At 53.6% G+C, this 23,829-nt stretch overlaps 3 protein-coding genes across 11 annotated transcripts; all 3 read right to left on the bottom strand.

Moving 5' to 3' along the window:
- Window positions 1-371: 371 nt before the first annotated feature.
- Window positions 372-10,126, bottom strand: SENP3 (SUMO specific peptidase 3). Of its 2 annotated transcripts, XM_010362363.2 has the most exons (11): window positions 9,726-10,126; window positions 8,199-8,921; window positions 7,116-7,355; window positions 6,913-7,024; window positions 6,395-6,542; window positions 6,218-6,265; window positions 5,005-5,082; window positions 1,793-1,930; window positions 1,523-1,606; window positions 1,354-1,404; window positions 373-898 (listed from the first exon to the last, which is right to left on the bottom strand). In XM_010362363.2, the coding sequence occupies exons 2-11, from the start codon at window positions 8,908-8,910 to the stop codon at window positions 788-790; spliced, it is 1,722 nt and encodes a 573-aa protein (XP_010360665.1). In that variant the 5' UTR covers window positions 8,911-8,921; window positions 9,726-10,126; the 3' UTR covers window positions 373-787. The 2 variants fall into 2 exon arrangements, with proteins under 2 accessions (XP_010360666.1, XP_010360665.1); XM_010362364.2 differs by lacking the exon at window positions 6,218-6,265 and having other exon boundaries at window positions 372-898.
- Window positions 10,127-10,397: 271 nt separating this feature from the next.
- TNFSF13 (TNF superfamily member 13) lies at window positions 10,398-13,992 on the bottom strand. 7 transcript variants are annotated; one of them, XM_030922892.1, is made up of 7 exons: window positions 13,805-13,992; window positions 12,714-12,943; window positions 12,306-12,384; window positions 12,116-12,163; window positions 11,839-11,957; window positions 11,519-11,657; window positions 10,398-11,275 (listed from the first exon to the last, which is right to left on the bottom strand). In XM_030922892.1, the coding sequence occupies exons 2-7, from the start codon at window positions 12,918-12,920 to the stop codon at window positions 11,166-11,168; spliced, it is 702 nt and encodes a 233-aa protein (XP_030778752.1). In that variant the 5' UTR covers window positions 12,921-12,943; window positions 13,805-13,992; the 3' UTR covers window positions 10,398-11,165. The 7 variants fall into 7 exon arrangements, with proteins under 7 accessions (XP_030778752.1, XP_030778751.1, XP_010360660.1 ...); XM_030922891.1 differs by lacking the exon at window positions 13,805-13,992 and adding an exon at window positions 13,636-13,784; XM_010362360.2 differs by lacking the exon at window positions 13,805-13,992 and having other exon boundaries at window positions 10,405-11,000; window positions 11,182-11,275; window positions 12,714-13,785.
- Window positions 13,993-14,120: 128 nt separating this feature from the next.
- Window positions 14,121-23,488, bottom strand: LOC104661648 (TNF superfamily member 12). Of its 2 annotated transcripts, none has more exons than XM_010362356.2 (7): window positions 22,800-23,488; window positions 22,591-22,641; window positions 21,919-21,994; window positions 20,948-21,001; window positions 20,822-20,857; window positions 15,110-15,234; window positions 14,121-14,913 (listed from the first exon to the last, which is right to left on the bottom strand). In XM_010362356.2, exons 1-7 carry the CDS (start codon window positions 22,956-22,958, stop codon window positions 14,662-14,664), a joined length of 753 nt encoding a protein of 250 aa, XP_010360658.1. In that variant the 5' UTR covers window positions 22,959-23,488; the 3' UTR covers window positions 14,121-14,661. The 2 variants fall into 2 exon arrangements, with proteins under 2 accessions (XP_010360658.1, XP_010360659.1); XM_010362357.2 differs by having other exon boundaries at window positions 22,591-22,638.
- Between the last annotated feature and the right edge of the window lie 341 nt (window positions 23,489-23,829).

Here is a 23,829-nt window from a genome sequence, read left to right as displayed (position 1 = left end):
CCAAGGATGAAGCAATCAAGAGCGATATCCTAGGGACAGGAGGATTCCCCTGGCTGGAGGGTGGAGGGATGAAAGAAAACTGTAAAGGGCTTTGGGGTACTGTCATGAATCCTGGCTGGTCCCCTCCCCAGTCCCTTGTGTCCAGTTCCCCAGCTTCCCTCTCGGACGCCCTTATTCTTGAGGCTTACCTACTTTCCCTTCTTCCTGCCCTCTGCTCCTATCTGGAGGATTTGTTTGGGTGAAGACATGGTGTTGGCAGTGTCTGAGCCAGGGATGGAAAGCTGACCCCTTTAGTCTCAAGGGCCTGGCTGGAAGGTCTGAACTAAGCATATCCACTAATTTGAGGCCCCTTAAGGAAGACCACCACTTAAGTATCAACAAAGGATCCTTTATTGACCAGAGCAGGACCGTGGCATTTATATATATATATATAAAGTTTGAAGATCTGGCAGGCAGTGATGCTATTGCCCGCCCACCACCCCCAGCTCTGATTTCCTGCTCCCTGCACGGGGAAAGGGGAGGATGACTGCTCCACCCAGGCCACAGGGCCACACTCCCCTGCAAACAGAGGAAGAAAGGGGCTTTTCTGTAGCCACCCCCTGCCCATCAAAAATCAACAAGTATTCTCTCAAAGAAAAAAAAAATACAGAAATTTAAACATTTAAATATGAAAAACCAACGGGAACTGAGTGGGAAGAGGCGAGAGAGGAAAGGGACTGGAGTTTCCTGGGAAGGGACTCCCATGTCCCCCTTCCCATTAATGGGCTTGGGGTCTGGGGTACGAGGCTCACACAGTGAGTTTGCAGTGACACAGCTCCTTGTAGATCTGCCGACGAAGTTTGGGCATGTCCTGCTGGGTGAAGCTGAATGGCTGAGACAGGGCCAGATGCTTGCAGTACTGGGTGTTAACAAAGCAGGCCATGAGAAACCCCGTGTCAGGACCTGTGCTACACACTTCATATGAGATGTGTCTCCATCTTTCAGAGAACATGCCCACTTCACATACAAAGGGAGTCAGGGTCTCATAGCCTGGGGTTCAAAAACAGCCTGACTCTAAAGCTAATGTTCTTACTTGGTACATGATAGAATGTTTTAGATGGAGAAAATACACTGAGTGGGAGGTTAGCAGGGAGCTCTATCAAGGCCAGAGGCCCAAGACCAGACACTCAGTCCCAATGGGGGATGAAGAAGCCCAGAAGAGGACCAGTGAAGCCAGGGTCTTGGTGTTCTAAAACAGATTACTTCCTGCTCCACAACTGACTATGAGCCAAATGAGGGGATACAGAACAGCCTCCCAACCCTTTAACCCAACTGACTTCAGAGCTAGAGGAGGTGGCCCCATCATCTGCTTACCTGCAACACAAAAGCACCACAGTCACTGTCATTATTCTGCCTGGCCACATTCTAGAGGAGAGACAAAAAGTAGGCCCTTCACATGGAGACTCCCAGGGGTAGGGCTTCAATTTCTGCCTTCTACCACTCTCCCCAGCAACACCCTATACCCCTTCCTCAGGAAACTCACCATTTTGAAGTAACCTTTCCAGCCCTGGTGGAAATCCAGTCGGTCTTTCTTTACCGCCTCTGCCTGCAGATACTTGGCAATATGCTACGTAGGTGGGGGAAAAAGAAAGTGATGCCCTAAATCTCCCAAATGAACACAGTATGGTGGGTAGTGGTGGCAGACACCATGCCCAGGTCGCCCCTCAAAGGCCCAAAGCCCACCCTTCTTCCTGCAATGCCTTGCCACTGCACCTCCCCACGTTTTGCCCATCTCTCTCCTACCCCCTCAAACCTTAGGGCAGCGGCGGTTTAGGGTACGCTGCGAGTCAAAATAGGTGATGGTGCGTCGCCTCACATCGACAGAGATGAGGGACCAATGCACCTCCAGGTGGATGGGGATTAGCAGTAGCTCCTTATTGAAGATGTCCACCTAAAGAGACAGTGCCACAAGTCAGGTACAACACACAGAAGTCTTGCCTTTTGCCATGAAGGTTCTAGAGAGGAACAGAGACACAGGCAAGGGAGCCAAGTGAAAGAACAGAAGACCCAGGCCCTAGATCGTGGGCAAGCTCAGGGTCTGCATGTTTCGGCTCTTCGGGGTAAGGGAGGAAGATCGGACAATGGAGGTGACATCAGAACGAACACTTGAGAATCCATGATGGGCAGGCACTTTTCACACTTTAAAGGGAGAAGCACTTAGTAGCTAAGAACCCAGGCCCAGGATTCTGCAGCCTGCCAGAATTCAAATCCAGCTCCTCCATTTACTGGCTTATGACTGGGCAACCTACTTAATAACCTTCTATACCTCAGTTTCCTTATCTGTCAGAGAGTGAAAATAGTAGTACCTACACCTCATCCATTTGTTATGAGGATTAAACTAGTGAATATCCATAATACACTTAGAACAAGATACAGCACAAAGTAAACACTCAGTTAATGTTCATAACAATCCTACCAGGAAGTTCTCACATTCAACCTAAGAGATGAGGAAATTGCAGCTTGGAAAGTAGTGACTTGCACAAGGTCATAAAAGAAAGAAATGACAGAAGTGGGACTCAAACTCAGTATGAAGAAGGCCAACATGTTTTTCACTGTGTGTCACCACCCTTCCCTCTACTGGGAGAAGAGGAAGAAGATCCCTGAGGCTGTAAGCTCTTGAATTTGAGGACTGAAATTAAGCAATGCTAGAGCCAATCATCCTGCCTAGCTGTAGAAATTTCCTGGCCTTTGAATGGGAGGGCAGGGAAACCAGAGAACTCTTGACTTTTCTCCCACAACCTGTTCCTCTCCCACTTTTCCCGTTACATAGGCCAAAAACCTAGGCATCATCCTCCACTTCTATCTTTTTCTTCGTTTCCCACATCCAACCTGTGGAGGAAAAAACAAATCTTTCCTACTATACTCTCACAACACAAAATACTTCTGTAACCTGTGGTCACCAAGAAGTGTGTGCGGCTTTCTCTCCACCAATGACCAAGCAAGCAATTTTGCAGTGGACACAGCTGGGTATCCCCCAATTCAATTCCAATGCTATCTACCTGGAGATAATGTGTCACAGGTTTAGGGCTCAGTCTCACAAGGCTGCCCCCAATTCTGATGTCAGTCCTAAGCCCCCAGGTTGTTTTATCTGTGCTTCTCACCAACTGGTTAGATCAGCGTTCCCATGACCCGCTCCTTGAATTTGATTAATTTGCTAGAGTAGCTCACAGAACTCATGGAAACACATTTACCAGTTTATTACAAAGGGTAGTACAAAGAGTACAGATGAAAAGATGCATAGGGCAAGGTACTGGGAAGAGGCCTGGAGGCCATCCTGTGGGAACCTCCATGCCTTCAGTTATCTACAATGTCTCCAAACTCCTCCTCTCGGGTTTTTTTTGGTGTTCTTTTTTGAGAAAGAGTCTCACTCTGTCACCCAGGCTGGAGTGCAGCAGCACTATCTTGGCTCACTGCAACCTCTGCCTCGGGGGTTCAAGCGATTCTCCTGCCTCAGCCTCCTGGGGACCACAGGCACCCACCACCACGCCCAGCTAATTTTCATATTTTTAGTAGAGTTGGGGTTTCACCATGTTGGCCAGGCTAGTCTCAATCTCTTGACCTTGCAATCTGCCCGCGTCGGCCTCCCAAAGTGCTGGGATTACAGGCCTGAGCCACCCCGCCCGGCCGCTTCCAGGTTCTTGCAGAGGCTTCACTACTGGGCATGACTGATTACATCACTGACCACCAGTGATTGCCTTAACCTTCAGCCCCTTTCCCCTCCCAGGAAGCTGGTGGGGGTGAGGCTGAACGTTCCAACCCTCTAATCATGAAGCCACCTAGAGGGGCTAGCCATGAATCAACTCATCAGCATACAAAACACACATCACTGGAGATTCCAAGGGTTTTACAAGTGGAATGCCAGGAGCCTGGTCAGGAGACCAAATATGTCTCTCTCAGTATCACAGAGCCTGTCAGTCCTGCTAGTTTTACTTGTAAAATGTATCCTACATAAAACCACTCTCTCTCTCTTCCTTTAGCACTCCAGTTCAAGTTTCTCACCTGGACTACTGTGCTCTGTTCCTGCTTCCGATCTTGCCTCCCTTTCAATCTATCATTGAAACAGGAGTTTAAAACAGAAAACTCAATGGCTTCTCACTATACGCGCAATACAATCCCCCCTCCTCAGCCTACTGTATATGTCCTATGTCCTACATGATCTACTCTCTGACCGAATTTTGTATCGGTCTCCCTTTGCTCACTCTGTGCCAACTACACAGGTCACCCCCACAAGCCCTCTGTTCTTCAGTCATGGTTTTTCACTATGGGTCTTGTGTACTTGCTGTTCCCTTTGCCTGAACACTCCTCTTCCAGACCTGCAAATGGCTGGCTGCTCATCATTCAAGTCTCAGCTATGAGAGGCCTTCCTAGACCACCCAATCTAAAGCACCCACTGTCCACACTATCACAGTACTCTGGGTTTGTTTGTTTGTTTTGAGACAGTTTTGCTCTTGTTGCCCCAGGCTGGAGTGCAATGGCGGGGGTCTCAGCTCACTGCAACCTCTGCCTCCCAGGTTCGTGCGATTCTCCTGCCTCAGCCTCCCAGAATAGCTGGGCTTATTAAGAGGCCATCTGCCACCACAAAGGGCTAATTTTCGTATTTTTAATAGAGACAGGGTTTCTCAATGTTGGCCAGACTAGTCTCGAACTCCTGACCTCAGGTGATCCACCCAAGTTGGCCTCCTAAAGTGCTGGGATTACAGGCGTGAGCCACTGCACCTGGCCTCACATTACTCTGTTTTGATCTGCCCACAGCACTTATCGCTAGCTGCAGTTTAACTGTATTCTTACTCCACAAGGGCAAGTTTTCCTTATTTAATGCTGTATCCTTAGTGCCTACACACACAGGAGACATTTAATCTTTGACAGACTGAATGAACACAGTCAGGGAAAGGGCTCATAGAAAACAAGACTCTCATTCTTTAGAGGCAAAGGCATTACCCAAGTAGATGTCAATTCAAAACTCACGTTTTTGGTCCACCTTTTCACCCCATCATAACCCTTGGTACGGAGTTTATCATAGAAGAAACTATTGAAGAAATGCACCTGTGCCAATGACACAAAAAAGCTCAATGGAATTAAAAGACCTCAGTCTCTCCCACTAAGTCTCCCCTCCTCAGTCCACTGACAGTAAAAACAAATTCTGGGTTTTTGGGGTTTTTTTCCTTTTTTTTTGGTAGAGACAGGGTCTCACTATGTTGCCCAGGTTGGTCTCAAACTCCTGGCCTCAAGCAATCTGTGTGTCCACCTGCATCGGCCTCCCAGAGCATTGAGATTATTGGCATGAGTCAACAAACCAGGCTTTTTTTTTTTTTTTTTTTTGAGGCAGGGCCTTGCTCTGTTGCCCAGGCTGGAGTGCAGTGGCATGATTTTGACTCACTGCAACATCCGCCTCCTGGGTTCAAGCAATTCTCCGAGTAGCTGGCACTACAGGCACCTGCCACTACACCCAGCTAACTTTTTCATATTTTTAGTAGAGACAAGGGTTCACCATGTTGGCCAGGCTGGTCTCGAACTCCTGACCTCAGGTGATCCATCTGCCTTGGCCTCCCAAAGTGCTGGGATTACAGGGATGAGTCATTACACCCAAACTTGTTTTTTTTGTTTTTTGTTTTTTTTTTGGAGACAGAGTTCTGCTCTTGTTGCCCAGGTATGAGTGCAATGGCGTGAGCTCGACTCACCGCAACCTCCACCTCCCAGGTTCAAGCAATTCTCCTCCCTCAGCCTCCCGAGTAACTGGGATTACAGGCATGCGCCACCATGCCCAGCTAATTTTGTATTTTTAGTAGAGACGGGGTTTCTCCATGTTGGTCAGTCTGGTCTTGAACTCCTAACCTCAGGTGATCTGCCCACCTTAGCCTCCGAAAGTGCTGGGATTACAGGCACGAGCCACCATGCCTGGCGGCCTTTTTTGTTTTTTTTTTAAACCTTGTTTTACAATAGGATCCCATCTCGATTCTTGGGGCTGGCCATAGGGAAAAAAACTAAATACTGGCAGAAAGGAAAACAACTGATAAATCCACGGCCAAGATTACAGATTTGAAATTAATACACTACCACTACCACCTCTCTCCCTGAAACAGACCCTCTCTATGTAAAATGAAAAGGATGAAAGGAGCTTAAAAAGCTGCTTAAAACTGCAGAAGTTCTTCTGGGTACTGACCTATCTGGTTGGGCCTACCTTTTCAGGGACTGTGTCCATGACCAGGTCTCCATACATGTTCATCACCTGGGGAGAAGATGGGAGGCAGCTTGCCATGGGGGGTGCGGCATGGGTACAGGGCTCCCCCATGCAGAGGGCCCCAGACACCCTGCTCCCTGAATCCCCTCTCAGGCCTGTTTCTCTACCCTTTCTCACCTGGTCATTGAGCCAGTTCTGTCCATACAAGGTCCCCAAGTCATCCATGGTCAGCACATGCCGCTTATAGGCCACTCGGAAGCCCCTCACCATGGCATTGCCTGGCATCCGCTGGTATGACTGGATCAGCTGCAACACCAGGCCCTTCCTGAGTAGGCCAAGGGTGGAAGGGTGGAGTCACACAAAAGTTGATGCAGCTGGGGCACACAGAAATACCTACTACTCCCTAGAATACAAATTCTAATGACCCCCTTTTTTGGGCTCATGATGGGTCCTTCCGAGGACCTGCGAAAGGCCCACTCCCCGGAAAGATGAACATGACTACTCAAGTAGAACATGTCAGGGTCCCAGGTAAAGACTCTCCCATTAGCTTCCAAGGACTCGGCACCTTGCCTGCAGAGTCCTCCCCTTCAGCTCTAGCTTCGTCCTCCCCCAAGTACAGCCCTAAAAGGCAGCAGTATTCTCTCTATGTCCCTGAGGCCCCAGCCCTCCTTTGAAGGAGGGCTTTCAAGCCTCACCTAGAAAGCGTGGAAAACTCCTGCTGGAAAATGTCCTCCAATTTCTCCACTACCTCATCAGTGCTGAGGGGTATGAGGCTGCCATACGTTTGAAGGAATTCATCCAAGATGCCTGATGGAAAGGGAGAGAGGAGGGGTAAGGCCTCCAGACTCTACTTTAGGAGTCGGTGGAGGGAGAGGCTAGTTGCTCAAGGGTTCCTTACTCTGTACGCAGGTCACATGCTCCTCTCGCAGGGGGCTGTGCTGGCCGGCTTTCTCCCCAGGCCTCTCTGCCTCTTCTGCCATGCCCAAATCTGAGCCCTGAAAAAGCTCCTGGGCCACATGGTCCCCGATGCTGCACACATTGCTGATGAGGATGCTGGCATCAGGGGGTGCCAAGCTGCGCTCCCCTTCTGGCCCAGATGGTCCCCCAAAACCGTTGGGCAGAGTACATGAAAGGAGGCCTATAGGGCAGGGGAAATGGAATGGGCATGAGAGATTGGCCTGGGGGAAAGGACAATGGGATGCACACAGTTAACTCATGCACACAAAGAAGACCACAAGAAGGATACACTGAAGCAGAATCCACCAATGTCAATCCCACTCCAAGAAACGGGGACCCCATAAGCATGAAATAAACATGTCCAAGAGATTCTACAGGGACGGAGAGAGTTCCTACTCATAGACAGAAGAAAGAAAAAGGATTAGCAATTAGACATAAAAACTTCAGGGATATCTGTCACCACTATATGCCAAACACCTCGCATAGTACCCAGCATATTGTAAAGGCTCAATGAATACTTGAATATGTCACAAAGACGTAGAGAGCCTGAAATTGTTTGGTTGGAGTTCTCCGAAAGGGAAATATTATTTCACAACTGTAAGATGATGTACTCCACTACCGGGAGAGGTCCCATCCCACCACTGTGGGAGTGGTACCCTCTGGAGATGTACACACAGGGGTTCTTATACGGAGAGGCCGACGAGGGATTTCGTGTGGACAGGATTTTTCTAAACCACAGCTCCCCTTTCTCATCTGCGCTCAAGACCACAGAATACCTACTTAGGGAATCTGTTTCCTAGTTCTGACTGAGAAACAGCCAGGCTCACTCCCAAGCTTACTTTCTGCTCAAAGTGGGGCTTAATGGAGACATTTTGCAGCTCTTCTGGAGCTGTCTCTCTGCCATCCTACTTTCCTTAAGCCCAACTCTCACCATGGCAACAGGCTCCTGGTGCTCCATGCTCTTATCCCTCCCTAACCCCTTTCCCCCGACCCCCACCCCACACACACCCCTTTCCCACCTTACCCGAGTCAGGGTCCAGAGGAGACTTTGGAGTCCACCTGAGTCCATCTTCCTCCATGGGGGGCCCAGAGGGCACTGGTGGAGACCCTCTCACCCCATCCTCAGCCATGAGAGCACCTAGCAGACCCAGCCGGGGTGGAGGTGGCCCCCGGGGAGAGTCAAAACGACAACAGGGGGATGGCACCTGTGGCGTCGCACCCCCTTCCTGGGGTGAAAGATGGTTCTTGGGGTGTGCAAGGCCCCGCCGCCGGCCCCGGTGGCGCCCCCAAAGCTTCCAGTGGAATGTCAGCGAGGTGCTTTTTGAGTAGAGCAGCATCCGGAAGGCTCTCATGGCTCGACGGCGGCGCTGTGAGCAGGTTTTTCGATGAGTGGGGCGGGAAGGGCGGGGCCGCTGGGAGGTTCCCAGCTGACTCCATCTGGGGGGCAGCCTCCAAGCTGCCACTTCCTCTTCTTCATCTTCATCCTCCTCCTCCTCTTCTTCCTCCTCTTCACTTGCTGAGGCATCAAAAGAGGGTCGGGGGACAGGCAGGCGTCTGGCTGGCACTGTGGTCCCTGACCCAGGATCTGGCCCAAACCCTCCACCTGACTTGAGTCGGGGTTTGGGAGGTGGGGGCCAACGAAGACGCTCCCGCCTGGGACTTGAGTAAGCTGGGGGTATGCCGGGTCCAGGAGGCTCAGGCCCCCAGGACCCGGTCCCTTGTATAGTCTCTTTCATCTTCCAGTACCCTGAAAAATAAAGATAAAGAATATCAAAATCTAAGCATCACGCCAGCGCAGATCCTGCCTTTCTTCCTGGCCATGCCTCCTCTGGATTCAGATGCAAATAAAGAAAAGGGGAAAAAACGCAAAACTCCTAACTTAAGATCTTCCCAGTTAACGCGATCCACAAGGGGCCCTTTAGGGTCTGTGCCATCATCTCTCCCCAGTTCAGAGACAAAGGGAAAATGGCTAAGCACCAGGCCTCAGAAATCTTATTTCTAAGATCCCCAGGCCAAACCCAATAGCAATGCCTGGTTCTACGTCTTTATTTTAATACCACCAGGGCTGTCCTTTGAGGGCCCAATAAGGGCAATTTCTTTCCTCAGGGACATGATAACCGTGGTACCTGAGGAGAATGCAACTTGCACGTGGAAACTGTGGGCTGGAGTGGGAGACAGTTCTCTAACACCCTGGATGAACGGGGGCGTGGGAAGGCTGCGGTCATCTCAGGTGCGGATGGCCAGGGCTATGGTTCAGGGGTAGAGGCTGATGAACGGGGAAGCACTTTGAAGGAAACTTAAAGAGAACCGAATCAAGGCGCTGGGACAGAACGGAGCGCACGAACCAGGCCGGGCCAGCCCCCTCCTACTTCATCCTCGGGGACCAGAACGCAACCCGGCACCAGTCCGGTCCCACGGGCTTGGATGGCTGGGCGCACACGGGCCTTAAGAAGCCCCTTTACAGGCCTCTGGGTCCCGGCTGGGCGGAAGCGAGGCCCAGGAATGGGAGAGGCCAAGGCAGGGCTGGGGGGAGGGGAGGGGGCGTCCTCACCGCGAGCGGGGAAGCCGGGCAGACGGGCCCGAGGGCGGGCGTCTCCGGCCTCAAGCTTCCCGGCTCATCTCTCCGGCGACGGCGGCGGCCCCGCCACTCCTGCTGTCTTCAGGCGCAGCCGTCTCAATTCAGGATTCCAACGCTTCTGGGCCGCGTGCCGCGCCGCCGAACACCCCGCCGCGCCGCCTCTGGCTCTGCTTCAGCTTCAGCTTCCACCTCCGCCACCGCCACCGCCACCACCAGCGCCACCGCCGCCACCACCACCAGCGCCACCGCCGCCGCCACTCCTCCCCCCTCCTCCTCCTTTCCCTCCCGCGAGCCCCGGGCCCACCGGCAGTGGCGGCGCACGATTAGTACGTCACACCCGGCGAAGAGCGCCGGCGCGGCCACCAAGCGCCCAGTCCCGCCTACCCGGGGACGCCGGCGCCACGGGACCGGCCCGCCCACAGCGCTACACAGGGCTGCGCCTGCGCACATCTGCCTCCCGGCCGCGCGTGGCGTTCCAGCCACTTTCCCTTTTGCGCCGCGCACTGTCTTCTCCGCTCTCGCCGGCCTGACCCTAGCGGCGCCCCCAGTACCTTGGTCCGGCGCGGGGCGCGCCACAGGAGAGCTAGGAGGGCGGGAGATCCCCGTATGAGGACCAGGCTGAGGCGAGGCAGTGGGGGAAATGGAGCCGGGGTATCATTCATTCTCTTTTATTTAACTTTAAGCAGGGCTTGATCAGAAAGAAGAGCTCAGAGGAGTGAGGCAACACCAGGGCGTACGATACATCCGAGGCTCCCCCGACACCAGTTCCAGCCCGGAAGGGCTTGGAATGGCCTGTCACGCCGGGGCAATGGAGCGCATGAAAGCCAAACCTTGGGACCCGAAGAGTAATTTGACTGCGAAGGCACCGTCCTCGTCGGCACCCCCTGTAGACGGGCGCATAATAGATACATCTTTGGAGATAGTGATGGAAACTGGGGTCCGATATTTGGAGAGAATGACGTAGGATAAGGCATCTTGTGGGGTGAAGAGGCAGAGGGCACCTGGAGAGAGGTGTGGCATGGAGAACCAGGGGTTTTCCCTAGCAGAGGGCGGCTTCGTGGACTTCGGCCAACCGGCAGGTGCTTCCCTCGAGCGGCCGCTAGATGGTGGTGCTGTTCTGGATGCTTCCAGTGATCCCCGACCAGGTCTGGACAATGCCTGGCGCCCGTCCCCCGCCCCTCATCTACACACAGGCAAGAATTCGGAGCTCCATGGGGGACAGAAGCAAGATATCCGTAAAATCAAAGTCTAGGGGGTGGGAATGAAAAGGGAAAAGTGAGGAACCGGGAGCCAAACCCAGGAAGACGCCTCTGTTCCTGCACATTCCCTCTCCTTTATATACTCAGCTCTTGGCTGTCTCCAGTATGTACCCACCCTGGTCTTCCAAGCTGGGAGCCACTTTTTATAACACAATCACAGTTTCACAAACCCCAGGAAGGTTCCATGTGGAGAGAGGTTAAGTTTCGCCCTTGCCCGGGGAATTATGACACTTAAAATATCCCCTTGGTGTAAATGGAAGACACCTGAGAAAAGAGAGAAAGTAGATTCGCAGTGAAGCACAGCCATCCAGATGTCCTGTTTCCCCTGCCTTTCCAGCTCCACCGTTCCTCCACCTCCTGTAAGGACCCAGGCATTCTGCACTTCACTCCTCAGAGCGAAGAGGCCTGCCTCTGTTTAGGTTTCCAGCCTCCCTCCAATTGGTAGCTCCCTGCACTGCTACCCCCTGTCAGAGATGTCCTGCTTTCGGCTGCCCACACGGCTGTCACCTGCGCTGTAGCAGCTGTTGTAGGCCCGGTCCGGGTGGGAGGGCATACTTCTTATACATCGGAATAGAGTCTCTTGCTTTCCTTGGCCTTCTCGAGACACCACCTGACCCATGGTGAAAGTCACGTCTTGAAACAGGACCTGGCAGGGAAGGGAGGTGTTGAAGAAAACAGGATGGCCTGTCTCAGTTCTGGGAAGCCTCAGGAGTGATAACGAGGGAAGAAGGAAGGGTCTGCTAGGTTTGGTATGAATAGAGGGGTCAGGAACCCTCAGTATCGGGCCAAAGAGGCCCCCTGTGAAGCTCAGAGTGTGGCGGGGTTACCTGGCTATACAGCAGATAAACTCCAGCATCCCGGATTCGGACACCATATCCTTGGGCCTGTAGGCCTCTCCCACGCCTAAGAGCTGGTTGCCACATCACCTCGGTCACATCGGAGTCATCTGGAGGTGAGAAGTGTGTCGGTCAGGATTTCTTGGCACTCTCAGATGCTTTTTGGTTCTTCCCCTTTCACCTGTAAGAACCCCTTGAGCCCAAGTGCCAGCCCGAGAGGTGCTGGTTATTGCCCCTCCCCAAAGCCATTATTTAAAATAGTGCTAACCCTTGGAGGTGGCGTTAATGGGAACCAGGTGCAGGACGGAGTGCTGCTCTGAGGAGAGAAGGAGGGAATCTCAGCCATGTCCACTTTTCCCCGTTGTGCTGTTGGCAGCCTCCACCCTCACCCTGACTCGGGCTTACAATCCCCACGCTGCTGCACACCTCCCACCCCTGCTGCACCCTGGAAGCCTCACTCTTCTGTTTTTGGGTGAGCACTGCTCTCCTTTTCCGGGATCTCTCCCCATTCTCCCAGGCTTCCAGGGCATCGGAGCTCTGCTCATGGAAAGAGGGTCAGGGTTAGATTAAGATGCAAGAGTCCCAGCCAGCCTTCCTTCCCAGCCCTCCCCTGCCCCCGAAATGCCTCAAATCTCTCATGCACCTTTTCCCAGCAACCTGAGTGTTGCTGCTGGCTGCCCTCCAGGATTTGTTAGGTATGAGAAGCATTAACTTTTAACAGTTTCCTTTCCTGGAATGGCCGCGCCCCTGACTTCCAAACCGGAGACCCTCTCTTGCACCCCCTTGAAACTTTGCAGACCAGGAGGCCCAGAGACCCCCCATGCTAACCATCCTTCTCTCCCAGACACCCTCCTCCCCTCACTCACCTGCTCCGGGAGACTCTGCCAGGGATACCCTTCTCCCTTCTGGGAGGGCCCTCCTGTCCTCTGCAGCCGGCTCACCTCTCTCCTGAGGCTCTGCAGCTCTGTCTGTTGGGTCAGCAGAGCCATGGCACAAGCCACAGCCCCCAGAGCTGCACCCCAACTCAACCAGAGGGCAACTGAGAGTGCCGGCTCTCTGACCGGAACCCCCATGTTGCCTGGAGGCCCTTTGGGGGCTAGCGAGAAAAGAGATGAGGCTGGCATGAGCTGGGGACCCTGCCAACAGCTGTGGCTTCAAGAGTGGGGTAGCAAGGAGGTGGCGGGGCGGGTAGGGGTACGGGCAGTGGTGCAGAAGGGAAGAAGGTTGTTACGCAAGGAGAAATAAAAAGGAACTTGAGAATAAAAAGGAGGGAGGAGGAAAGCAAGCTAAGGGTACTGTTAGTGCTCCTGGCACTCCGTCGTGGGGTCAGTGTTGTCTTCAGACCCTCCACCCTCCCTCAGCCTCAGGAGAATTAGGTTCCAGTCCCTCTAGGAAGGACGGGGCTGCCAGTGACACCCAGGAGGAACAGCCAGTGCGCAGGAACCCTAGGGCGGCCCCAGGGTTGGGGGAGGGAAGGTTGGCTGGCTAGAGGGCATGGTGCCAGGAGCAGGATGGGGGGCCAAGCTGGGCAGTGGCCAGGGTCAGGGCGAGGGTGAAAGACCTTCTGGCTCAGGCACAACAGAGATCGCTGGGGCAGTTTACTAGGGGTGACTGAAGGTGGGAAAGGAGGGGTGGGCTCGGTGGGGAGGAGAACCAAGGGCACGGAAGCAAGAAACTGGCTGAGTTCTGGGGTTAAGGCTGGGCCGGGTGTGTTGGAATAAGGCCTGCACTACTCCCTGTGCTGAACTTGGCAAGCAGGACTTCCTGTTTCCCGAGAAAAGCTCTTACGTAAGGCTCTGGACGAAGAGACAAAGCAGCAGCCCCAAGCCCCCCGGCCACTGCAGGATTCCTCCCCGGCACACAGGGTTCCAGGTTCCCGCGTGCTTGCTGACTCTGAGCCCCTCCTCCAGGCTGGCTCCTGCCCACCCCACCTCCCAGCAAGGGCCTGTGCCAGCACCTGCTGAATGTCCTGAGGCCACCAAGAGGAAGGGCCCCTGCTCCTCCCAGCCAGGGAGGGATTCCCCTGGAGGAGGAAGTCCGCCTCCTAGGGAAAGGAGGCCGCTTCTGCTGTACCTTGGGCGGACGATTGCTTTTTTCCTGGGCAGTGTGCCTTTCTACCTCTGCTCCCACCTGGGGGTTGGAGGCATGGAGGTCCCTGCTCCCAAGCCTGAACATCATCCTGGAATTCCAGCTGTGTGGCTCTGCAACGTCCCCCTTTCCATGGCCCCCATCTACCCTAGGAGTGTCCCCTGAGCCCCAATAAAGAGAGAGACTATGACTTATTCTATTTAATATCCATTTATCAACATTTTGTCACAATAATAATAAAAATAATATCTGTTTTAAAAATCCACAGGGAATTCTCAAGGGAGGAGCTTGTCTTGTTTCTCGCCCCTCACATTTGGGAACTCCTGGCCTAGGCCCAGTCTCTTTGGCTTCCTGCCGCCAGGTCCAGCCCCTCTTAGTGCCTGAAGTGGGGTCTTCTGGACCCATCCTTGCCCACAGAGTACAGTGAACACAATGCCCTGGGGGTCTGTGGCCAGGGGGAGTCGAGATCACTGGGGGCCTCAAAGGGTCAGGGATTGGGGAGCTAGTGAGATGGAGAGTGGGCGGTGGGGGGCGTTGTAAGATAAGAGTGGGAATACTGTATTTATGTGGGATGGAAAACATGTGAACAGGCCCAGGCAGCCTCTAGAGGGAGGGGCAGGTCTGGAGCAAAGAGCAGCTGAGGGTGGGGCACAAGGGACTGGGGTGCCCAGATAGCTGCCAAGGGGAGCCGGCAGCCTGGGACGACTGCGGGGAGACCAGGGCCCCTCAGTGAACCTGGAAGAGTCCGAAGTAGGTGAGGAAGGGGGCAGCCTTGAGATGGGCCCAGGGGAGGGTGCGGATTCGCAGGGAGGACCCTGGCCGCAGAGCCAACAGCCCAGACACCTGGCAGAGGCGAAGCTGGGGCCCGAGGGAACTCGCTGCAGTGGCTGAGAATTCCTCCAGGCAGCGCAGGGCCAGCACGCCATCCACCAGCAAGTCCAGCTTCAGGTAGACAGCCTTCCCCTCATCAAAGTGCACCTGGGGTGGGGACAATAGGCCAAGTCCAGGCCTCTGCCTGCCCTCGCCTCAATTTCCAATTTCCTCAGTGACACAGGCATCCCATCCCACCCAAACCCCGACTCACCCTCCCAGCCTTGTAGCTGGTCCCCCACTCTCCTGGCAAACCCTTCGCCACTCCCTTACTGCATTACCAATGCAACCAGGTGGGGCTTACCTGACAGTACAGGTAGTAGAGCCCAGCCCGGGTGACTATAAACTCCCCGATCTGGCGGTTGTAGCGCAGAGGGCTGGAGCTGTTGATTCTGGCTTCCTCCCAGCCACTCACTGTCCCGTCCACACCTGAACACAGATGCTCAGAGATAAGGAAATGTCTCTCTACAGGACTCCCCCACACTCCCCAGGGATCCATTGAGCATATGAACGTTCAGTGCCCACTTTACCCAGAAGACACATAGATCACCCCGGGCAAGGGAGGCTCCATCCCCTATGGCACCCACAGTTGACTAGGAAGTTATGTGAAAAAATCTAATGTATATGGCCAGAGACATTCAGGGCAGATTGATACCTGCAGTCACTTCTGGGGAGAAGAGTAGAACTGAAGGAGAAGTATGAGGGGATTTAATGTTGGACTTCATGGATATCTATATTATTTGCTTCTTTTATGTTGAGGATGTAAACATACATTATTTGAATTAGTACAACTAAAAATAATAAAATGACACCCAAATGTCCATCAACAAAATGTCTATCCATATAATGGAATATTATTTGGCCATAAAAAGAGTGAAGTACTGATACACGCTATGGCACAGATGCACCTTGAAAACATCATGCTCAGCCAGGCACAGTGGCTCACGCCTGTAATCCCAGCATTTTGAGAGGCCAAGGCAGGCAGATCACCTGAGGTCGGGAGTTCGAGACCAGCTTGGCCAACATGGTGAAACCCCGTCTCTACTAAAAATACAAAAACTAGCCAAGCATGGTGGCAGGCGCCTGTAATCCTAGCTACTTGGGAGGCTGAGGCAGGAGAATTGCTTGAACCCAGGAGGGGGAAGTTGCAGTGAGCCAAGATCGCGCCACTGCACTCCAGCCTGGGCGACAGATAGACTGTGTCTCCAAAAAAAAAAAAAGTGACGCTCACTGGGCATTTTTATTTCCACCGATGGGTTCCCACAGCCTGTGCTCTGCAGAGTCTCCAGCACTGAAGTTTCCTTCCCTTCCTTACCCTGCCAACTGCGCCATCCGAACAGCAACAGCCCCTCAAACTCATCTTGACCAATGCTGAGCTGACTCCCCTCATCCCACACTTGCTTTACTGTCTGTTTTCCACATTTGGCTTCTGGTTCTGCCACCAGGGGGATACTCAAGCCTCCCTCTCCTTTACCCACATCATTCATCGATCAACAGTTCCTATCAATCCTGCCTCCTAAATAGCTCTCTCCCCTGTCTCCCCCATCTGGTGCCTCCGTCTGCTTTTCACAGCATTCTCTGTTTCCATTCTGGCTTCCTCCAGTTTATTCCCTACACAAAGCCACAGAAAGAGTCTCTAAGATGCAGATGTAAGCCCACCTCGCCTTCCTCCTTCCGATGGCTCACCTCAGAATAGTTCCCACATGCCGCCGTCTGGCCTGGCTTCTGTCTCCAGCCTTATCCCCATCTCGCTCCTCCAGCAATTTCTGCTTCTGCCATGCTGAACTTAAGAGTCCCCCAGCCTCATTATGCTCTGGTCAAACCCGGGGCTTTTGCCCCAGGGACTGCTTCTGCTTCCACCCACCGTCCTTGACCCCTTGCCTGTCTTGTCTTACGCTCCTGCTTCAAGGCCCAGTGGCGCCTTGCAATGTAGGGAGGGAATCCCTGACTCCACAGCCGTGTCTGTCTTCCCATGTGTTGCCCAGTATCTCTGGCCACTTTCATTATTGTTTTTGTCACATTCCACTGTAATTACAATTTTTTTTTTTTTTTTTTTGAGATGGAGTCTCACTCTGTCGCCCAGGCTGGAGTGCAGTGGCGCAATCTCGGCTCACTGCAGCCTCTGCCTCTGGGGTTCAAGTGATTCTCATGCCTCAGCCTCCCGAGTAGCTGGGGTTACAGGCACGTGCCACCAAACCTGGCTAATTTTTTTCTTTTTTTGTATGTTTGTAGAGATACCATGTTGGCCAGGCTGGTCTTAAACTCCTGACCTCAAGTGATCCACCTGCCTCGGCATCCCAAAGTGCTGGGATCATAGGTGTGAGCCACTGCACCCAGCCTGTAATTACAAATTTATATGCTTGTTTCCTCTCCTAGACAGTGACTCCTTAAAAATCGGTCTGAGGCTGGGTGCGGTGGCTCACACCTGTAATCCCAGCACTTTGGGAGGCTGAGGCGAGTGGATCATGAGGTCAGGAGATTGAGACCGTCCTGGCTAACATGGTGAAACCCCATCTCTCCTAAAACATAAAAAAAATTAGCCAGGTATGGTGGCAGGTGCCTGTAGTCCCAGCTACTCGGGAGGCTGAGGCAAGAGAATGGCGTGAACCCAGGAGGCAGAGCTTGCAGTAAGCCAAGATTGCGCCACTGCAATCCAGCGTGGGCGACAGAGCGAGACTCCGTCTCAAAAAAAAAAGGTGGGGGGGGGCCTGGATATTAGTTGCTGTGGGCACCTAGCCTGGCCCCTAGCAAACAGTAGGTCTTCAATGCATGTTGAGTCAATGAATGACTGAATGTCTGGATAACTGCCAAAATAAGTGGTCTATACAGAGGGGAGGAAGGCTGACCTGGGCATGAAGAGTAGGGAGGGCAGAGAAGAGAGGACGTTCCTAGCTATGGAGCCAGTCTGAGCAAAGGCTGCTTGTAGCCAAAGGCCATGGTGTGCCAGAACCATGGAGGGCTTGCCTGGTATCATTTGTCTCCAGCCACAAACCTCACCTGGACATTCTGTCCTGCCTGGCAATCTTACATTCCCACACGAAGCTTGCTTTCATAATCAGCAAGATGAGATTTTGTACCATTTCTCCTCAAATCTCCTGTCTCCGTCTCCCTAGTTGTCCAGAGAACCTAGAAGTCATCGAGCAAAGGCTCCCTCATCTCCCCCCAGCAAATCTACAAACCCACCTGTTCTCTTGTGCTCCTTTGACCCTCTGGTAATGGTGGGAGATGTGTCCTCTCTTCTTTCTGGAAACTTCCCTTTCCCCTTTTTGGATGTGGCCCCTGCATGGACCCCTCACCCCTGCACCAGCCACCTCGCCTTTCATGCAGACCATGTCCAGTACACAGGCACATTCTAGCTGGGTTCAAATCTTGGCTCCACCACTTAGTATCTCATGGCCTCAGACAAGTTGTGTAACCTCCATCTGTAAAATGGAGGTAATTAGAGTATCTTCCTTTTAGGGCTGTTGTGAGGATTAGATAAGACCAAATACAAGTGCCAGACACAGTGCCTATCTCAAGAAAGCCCTCGGTATGTGTTAGTTCAGATAAAAATAGTATTATTCACAGAACTAAACTTTTCCTTGGTCCACACAACCCTCCACCTGCTGGCCTATTTCTCTGCTCCTTGTTACAGAGAAACATCTAAAAAGGCTTGTCCTAGGCCAGGTGCAGTGGCTCATGCTTGTAATCCCAGCACTTTGGGAGGCTGAGGAGGGCGAATCACCTGAGGTTGGGAGTTCAAGACCAGCCTGACCAACATGGAGAAACCCTATCTTACTAAAAATACAAAATTAGCCAGGTATGGTGGCGCATGCCTGTAATCCCAGCTACTCAGGAGGCTGAGGCAGGCGAATTGCTTGAACCCGGGAGGCAGAGGTTGTGGTGAGCCGAGATTGCGCCATTGCACTCCAGCCTGGGCAACAAGAGCAAAACTCCGTCTCAAAAAAAAAAAAAAAAAAAAAAAAAAAAAGGTTGTCCCAGCCTCCAGTTCCTTATTTCTCATTTTCTTCTCAACCCAATGCACACTGCCTTCCTGTTCTAACTATGCCACTGAAACCACCCTCCTTAAGGTCAGCAGGACTTTCACATTACCAAACCCAGCCATCATTTCTCTATTCTCATTTCATGTGATCTCTCAGCTGCATTCAACACAGACAGCCACATCCTCCTTGAAACAGTGGTTTCTCTCAATCCAGGATGCCACCCTGCCTGGGTTTCTTCCTCTCTGTCCGGCTGCTTCTCAGTCTCTCTGGTTTTCCCCTTAGCTCCACTTCGAGATGCTCAAGAGCCTCAGGGCTTCATTCATGGGGCCCTTCCTTCTCCTGGCGTCTCATCCAATCCTGTGGCTTTAAATGCCATCGATAGGCCGGGTACGGGGGCTCACACCTGTAATCCCAGCACTTTGGGAGGCTGAAGCTGGCAGATCACCTGAGATCAGGAGTTCAAGACCAGCCTGGCCAACATGGTGAAACTCTGTCTCTACTAAAAAATACAAAAATGAGCTGGGTGTGGTGGCGCCTGCCTATAATCTCAGCTACTTGGGAGGCTGAGACAGGAGAATCACTTGGACCCAGGAGGCAGAGGTTGCAGTGAGCCAAGATTGCACCACTACACTCCAGCCTGGGTGACAGAGCGAGACTCTGTCTCCAAAAAAAAAAAAAAACAAAACAAAAGCCATCCATATGGCCATGACTCCTGGCTTTATCCGTCCTGACTTAGCCTGAGCTAGTCGACAATGTCCAGTCATCCATTTGTGGAATTTACTTTATTGTCATTTATCCACTTGTTTATTTTAGACATCTCAACATTAATAATTATCTTACATACTTCCATCTATTTCTTCCTTGGTCAACCCCTTTTTAGGAAATGGCATCATTCTTCCCAGAGATACCCAAGTTAAACATCTAGAAGCCGGCTGGGTGTGGTGGCTCACGCCTGTAATCCCAGCACTTTGGGAGGCTGAGGCGGGCAGATCACTGGAGGTCAAGAGTTTGAGACCAGCCTGGAAAACATGGCGAAACCCTGTCTCTACTAAAAATACAAAAATTAGCTGGGTGTGGTAGCACACGCCTGTAATCCCAGCTACTTGGGAGGCTGAGGCAGGAGAATCTCTTGAACCTGGGAGGTGGAGGTTGCAGTGACCTGAGATCACACCACTGCACTCCAGCCTGGGTGACAGAGTGAGACTCTGTCTTAAAAAAAATAAAAAATCTAGAAGTCATCTGTGATTCCTCCCTTTCTTTCATTCTTCACCTGCAACCCATAAGTCAGTCACAGGTCACAGGCTGAACCCATCCACTTCTCACCATCTCTGCTGTGAACCCCTCGGCTGAGCACCCCTCATGCCCCCCTGCCTCTCACAGTGGAAGGGCGTTCTGGGTGAGGGGATGGTATGTGCAAAGTCCAGAAGAGGCACACCGGGAGCAGGGGTGTCAGCCCAGCAAGCATGAAGACAGCATAAGAGTGCAGGGAAATTAGGTTGAGACCAGACCACGAAGAGACCGGAAGCCATGTAGAGAGCCAATACCATAACAAAAGTGAAGTTTAGGGGCTCAGCATGGCAGCACAGGTCAGATGGAGTGGAGGGGTGCGGAGGGTGTGGAGGGGGGAAGGAGCAAGAGGCTGCGTTTGAGGTTCTGAGGTCACGGTGCTGAAGTAGAGGGTGGGGTCGAAATGGAAAAGATGAGCAGACACTAGCAGCATTTTGAGAAAAAGATCATCAGGACATGAAATATGGAGGAGAAAAAAAAAGAATGAAAAGTGCTTCCTGGAGGAGAATGAGGGCTGAAGGAGAGAGCTGGGGCAGTGATTTGCTGGGGGAGCTGGGCAGAGTTCTGGGGAAAGGCAGGGGTGTTTCGTGGGGTCGCATGCCTGGGTCACAGAGAGAACCAAGACCTTCATGAACTGGCTTCTGTGGTTCTGAGACTGATGGCAGGGAAAGGAGTGGGAGGTCAAAGGTTTTGAGGGGCCCTTTTCCCAGGAGGCCAGTGCTGTTGGGGGGGGGATGGGGTCTTACCTGCCTGCGCTCCATCCTGTCCAGGTCGTGGATGAACTGTAAAGCACAGGAAAGGGTTGATGAGACCTGCCCTGCCCCTCTGCCACCTGCCCCTCTTCTCCCGGGTATGGCTCACCCATCACCCACCTTCATAATGGGCTGCGATCGCTCTTCGAGCCCGTGTTTTCCGGCCTTTAGGTGCTGAGGATCAAGGAAAGACAGATGAACAAAGCAGGGCCCTACTGGGGGTCCCAGAGCCACTCTCCCAGCCCCGTTCCCCTCTCAGGGAGCCTGGCATCCTTATTCTTGTCCAGACTCCTGGTCTTAGAATCTCAGGCCTCATCTTCCTCGGTAAATAGAGTGACTATAATTTGTCATCCACACGGGGATACTGCTGAGAGCAAAACAGGAAGCTGCTACTAATCACACTGAGATAACAGGTGGGGGCCAGGACAGTTGCATGCCGACTTGGACATGTGGTCATTAGGCCACCCCATCATCCCATTCCTAAATCTCTTTGCCTACTGGGGTCCAGGCCTCCGACTCCCCAGCCTAGTCTCCATCAGGATCCCAGTAGTTCTTCTTTTTTTTTTTTTGGAGACGGAGTCTTGCTCTGTCGCCCGGGCTGGAGTGCAGTGGCCGGATCTCAGCTCACTACAAGCTCTGCCTCCCGGGTTTATGCCATTCTCCTGCCTCAGCCTCCCGAGTAGCTGGGACTACAGGCGCCTGCCACCTCACCCGGCTAGTTTTTTGTATTTTTTTAGTAGAGACGGGGTTTCACCGTGTTCGTCAGGATGGTCTCGATCTCCTGACCTCGTGATCCGCCTGTCTCGGCCTCCCAAAGTGCTGGGATTACAGGCTTGAGCCACCGCGCCCAGCCCCCCAGTAGTTCTTCTAACTCATGGCCACCCCGCCTTCCTGTTTGGGGTAGGGTCTGAAGGAGTACATCCATGTGACAGAAGCAGCTTCACAGGAGGGCGAGAATCCCTAGGTTTGAGTCTTGGCTGCTTAGCTGCGTGACTCTGAGCCTCCTTTCACCCTCCGTGCCTCAGTTTCTCCCTGTGGATAATGGCTTTTGCTCTGCCCACTTCCTGAGGTTGGGACAGAGGGATACTCACCACTTCTGCGAGGCCGAACTAGTCGGTTCAGGAAAGGCACAGGATCCTGGCTTTCTTCTGTCTGGGGATTCAGTTCCTAGGGGAATTAGGGCAGGGTTCAACCAGGGACTCCCAAAGATATAAAGTGAGACAGACGGGGCCTGCCAGGAGAGCCACCGGCCAGCAATAGGCACAGAAGTCTTAGGGACAGATTAAGCCCCTCAGCCCACTACAGCTGGGGCCCCGGGCAAAGGCGAGGTTGGGAGTCAGGCCCCAAGTCTCACCCTTTCCTCTAGACCAGCTACACTTTCCCACCCACACACAACCAATGCAGATCCTGCACTCAACTGACACATTGCACACACGCCCACACCCAGTCACCAAGCACAGAGGATACGCACCCTGTACACAACCACACCCCTCTTCCACGCAGACTCACATATCTCATACATCCAGGTCACCCCCAGCCAATAAACACCTCAGACTCAGGTGGCACAACCCCAGCACAAACCCCTCACACAGAGTTGTCACCACGCACACACACCCCTACAGACACACACCCATGCACGCACTGTGTTCACACAGCCTGCACACACCTCGTGTGCCGCTGGCACAGCTGCACACACCTGCAGCCTCAGCTGTGCACACTTCCCATGGCCCAGCAGCCTGCAGACCGCGCCCACGCCCACTCACCGACGGGTCCTGGTCTTCCTCTGCCACCAGCTCCTCCTGGGCAGGCTCCTGCTGGGAAGGAGGCAGCGTCACCCTGTGCCTCTCCACCTGACATCTCGCCCTCCACCCATCCTCCCTTCCCCTTGCCTTCAGCCCACCCGGCCCCCAGCAGCCCCTCTGCAGTCTCAGCTCCTGATGTGCCCAAGAAAGGGTGCGCAGCGGGGCCTCACCTGGGCGGACAGCGATGCCCGGCTCCCCAGGCTGACCACGGCCAGCAGGAGGCCGAGGCAGGCCAGCGCCAGGCCCAGGCCCAGCGCGAGCGGGACCAGCAGGGCGGTGCCCGGCTCCCCCCGGCGCCCCCTCCGCCTCTGGCTCCGACGGGCGGCCATGGGGGCGGGGGGCTGTGCCTGCCTCACCGCCCCCCCATCCCGGGACCCGAGGGATCGGGGGAGGGGGAGCCGGCGGGCGGATCGGGCTGGGGAGAGGGAGGGGCAAGGGAAACGGGGCGGGAGGGGGCGCTGGGGACAGGAAGCCGGACGCTGTGTGTGATTAAACTCCGAGCCTCTGGCTGGGCGCTGTGCGCGCAGCGGACGGAATGGGCGCCCACCCGACCTCCGAGCGCCCAGCCCGGGCGTGCACCACCAGGGCGAGGTCCGATGTGTGCGGCTGCGGCAGCGACGGGGCTGTGCGTGTGCGGGCACCTCCTGCGGGGAGGTGGGGAACTCAGGAAGGCCTGATGGTTCAGATTCTTCTGTGTCCCTGTGTCTTCAGCGATAAGGACGCTCCTTTCCTCCAGGTGCAGGGAGGGCACCTCTGACAGGAGGCTATCATTTGCTGCTTCAGGAAAAGGACAGGGAGTTCCAGGTTGTACGACCTGGTTCAGGGAAGAAGGGCAGGAGACGGTAAGAAAGACCCTTCAGCTTCTGCTGTTTTCTCAAATTCCTTCAGCTTAAAACACTCACTATGACGAGGTGCATCGTTTGGGGTAGCACGTTCTGAAACCCATCATTACCAGTGATGGCCAAGCATCTGAGGAGGACCAGCAGCATGCAAAAGACAGACCAAAATTGGTCCGGCACGGTGGCTCACGCCTGTAATCTCAGAAGGCCAAGGCTGGGGGCCAGGAGTTCAAGATCAGTCTGGGCAACAGCAAGACCCCATCTCTACAGAAAAGTTTAAAAAAATTAGCCCACACCTGTAGTCCCAGCTACTCAGGAGGCCGAGGTAGGAGGATTGTTTGAGCCCAGGAGTTTGAGGCTG

The sequence above is a fragment of the Rhinopithecus roxellana genome, chromosome 19 (genome assembly GCF_007565055.1).
Source record: "Rhinopithecus roxellana isolate Shanxi Qingling chromosome 19, ASM756505v1, whole genome shotgun sequence".
Taxonomy (NCBI): Eukaryota; Metazoa; Chordata; class Mammalia; order Primates; family Cercopithecidae; genus Rhinopithecus; species Rhinopithecus roxellana.
The sequence above is the reverse complement of the archived record's forward strand: the minus strand, read 5'-3'. Positions and strand labels throughout refer to the sequence as shown.

Excerpts from the sequence above, each read along its gene's own strand:
- SENP3 (XM_010362363.2), bottom strand. The coding sequence starts at position 8,910 with ATGAAAGAGACTATACAAGGGACCGGGTCCTGGGGGCCTGAGCCTCCT. Across the intron at positions 6,543-6,912 it reads GAGTTTTCCACGCTTTCTAG|GAAGGGCCTGGTGTTGCAGC; the intron begins GTGAGGCTTGAA and ends TGGCCTACTCAG. Across the intron at positions 1,931-5,004 it reads TGAAAAGGTGGACCAAAAAC|GTGGACATCTTCAATAAGGA; the intron begins GTGAGTTTTGAA and ends CTGTCTCTTTAG.
- TNFSF13 (XM_010362359.2), bottom strand. The coding sequence starts at position 12,971 with ATGCCAGCCTCATCTCTTTTCTCGCTAGCCCCCAAAGGGCCTCCAGGC. Across the intron at positions 11,958-12,115 it reads CATTAACGCCACCTCCAAGG|ATGACTCCGATGTGACCGAG; the intron begins GTTAGCACTATT and ends TCTCACCTCCAG. Across the intron at positions 11,276-11,518 it reads CAACAGCTGCTACAGCGCAG|GTGTCTTCCATTTACACCAA; the intron begins GTGACAGCCGTG and ends CTCTTTTCTCAG.
- LOC104661648 (XM_010362356.2), bottom strand. The coding sequence starts at position 22,958 with ATGGCCGCCCGTCGGAGCCAGAGGCGGAGGGGGCGCCGGGGGGAGCCG. Across the intron at positions 15,235-20,821 it reads ACAGGATGGAGCGCAGGCAG|GTGTGGACGGGACAGTGAGT; the intron begins GTAAGACCCCAT and ends ATCTGTGTTCAG. Across the intron at positions 14,914-15,109 it reads TCTACTACCTGTACTGTCAG|GTGCACTTTGATGAGGGGAA; the intron begins GTAAGCCCCACC and ends TCCCCACCCCAG.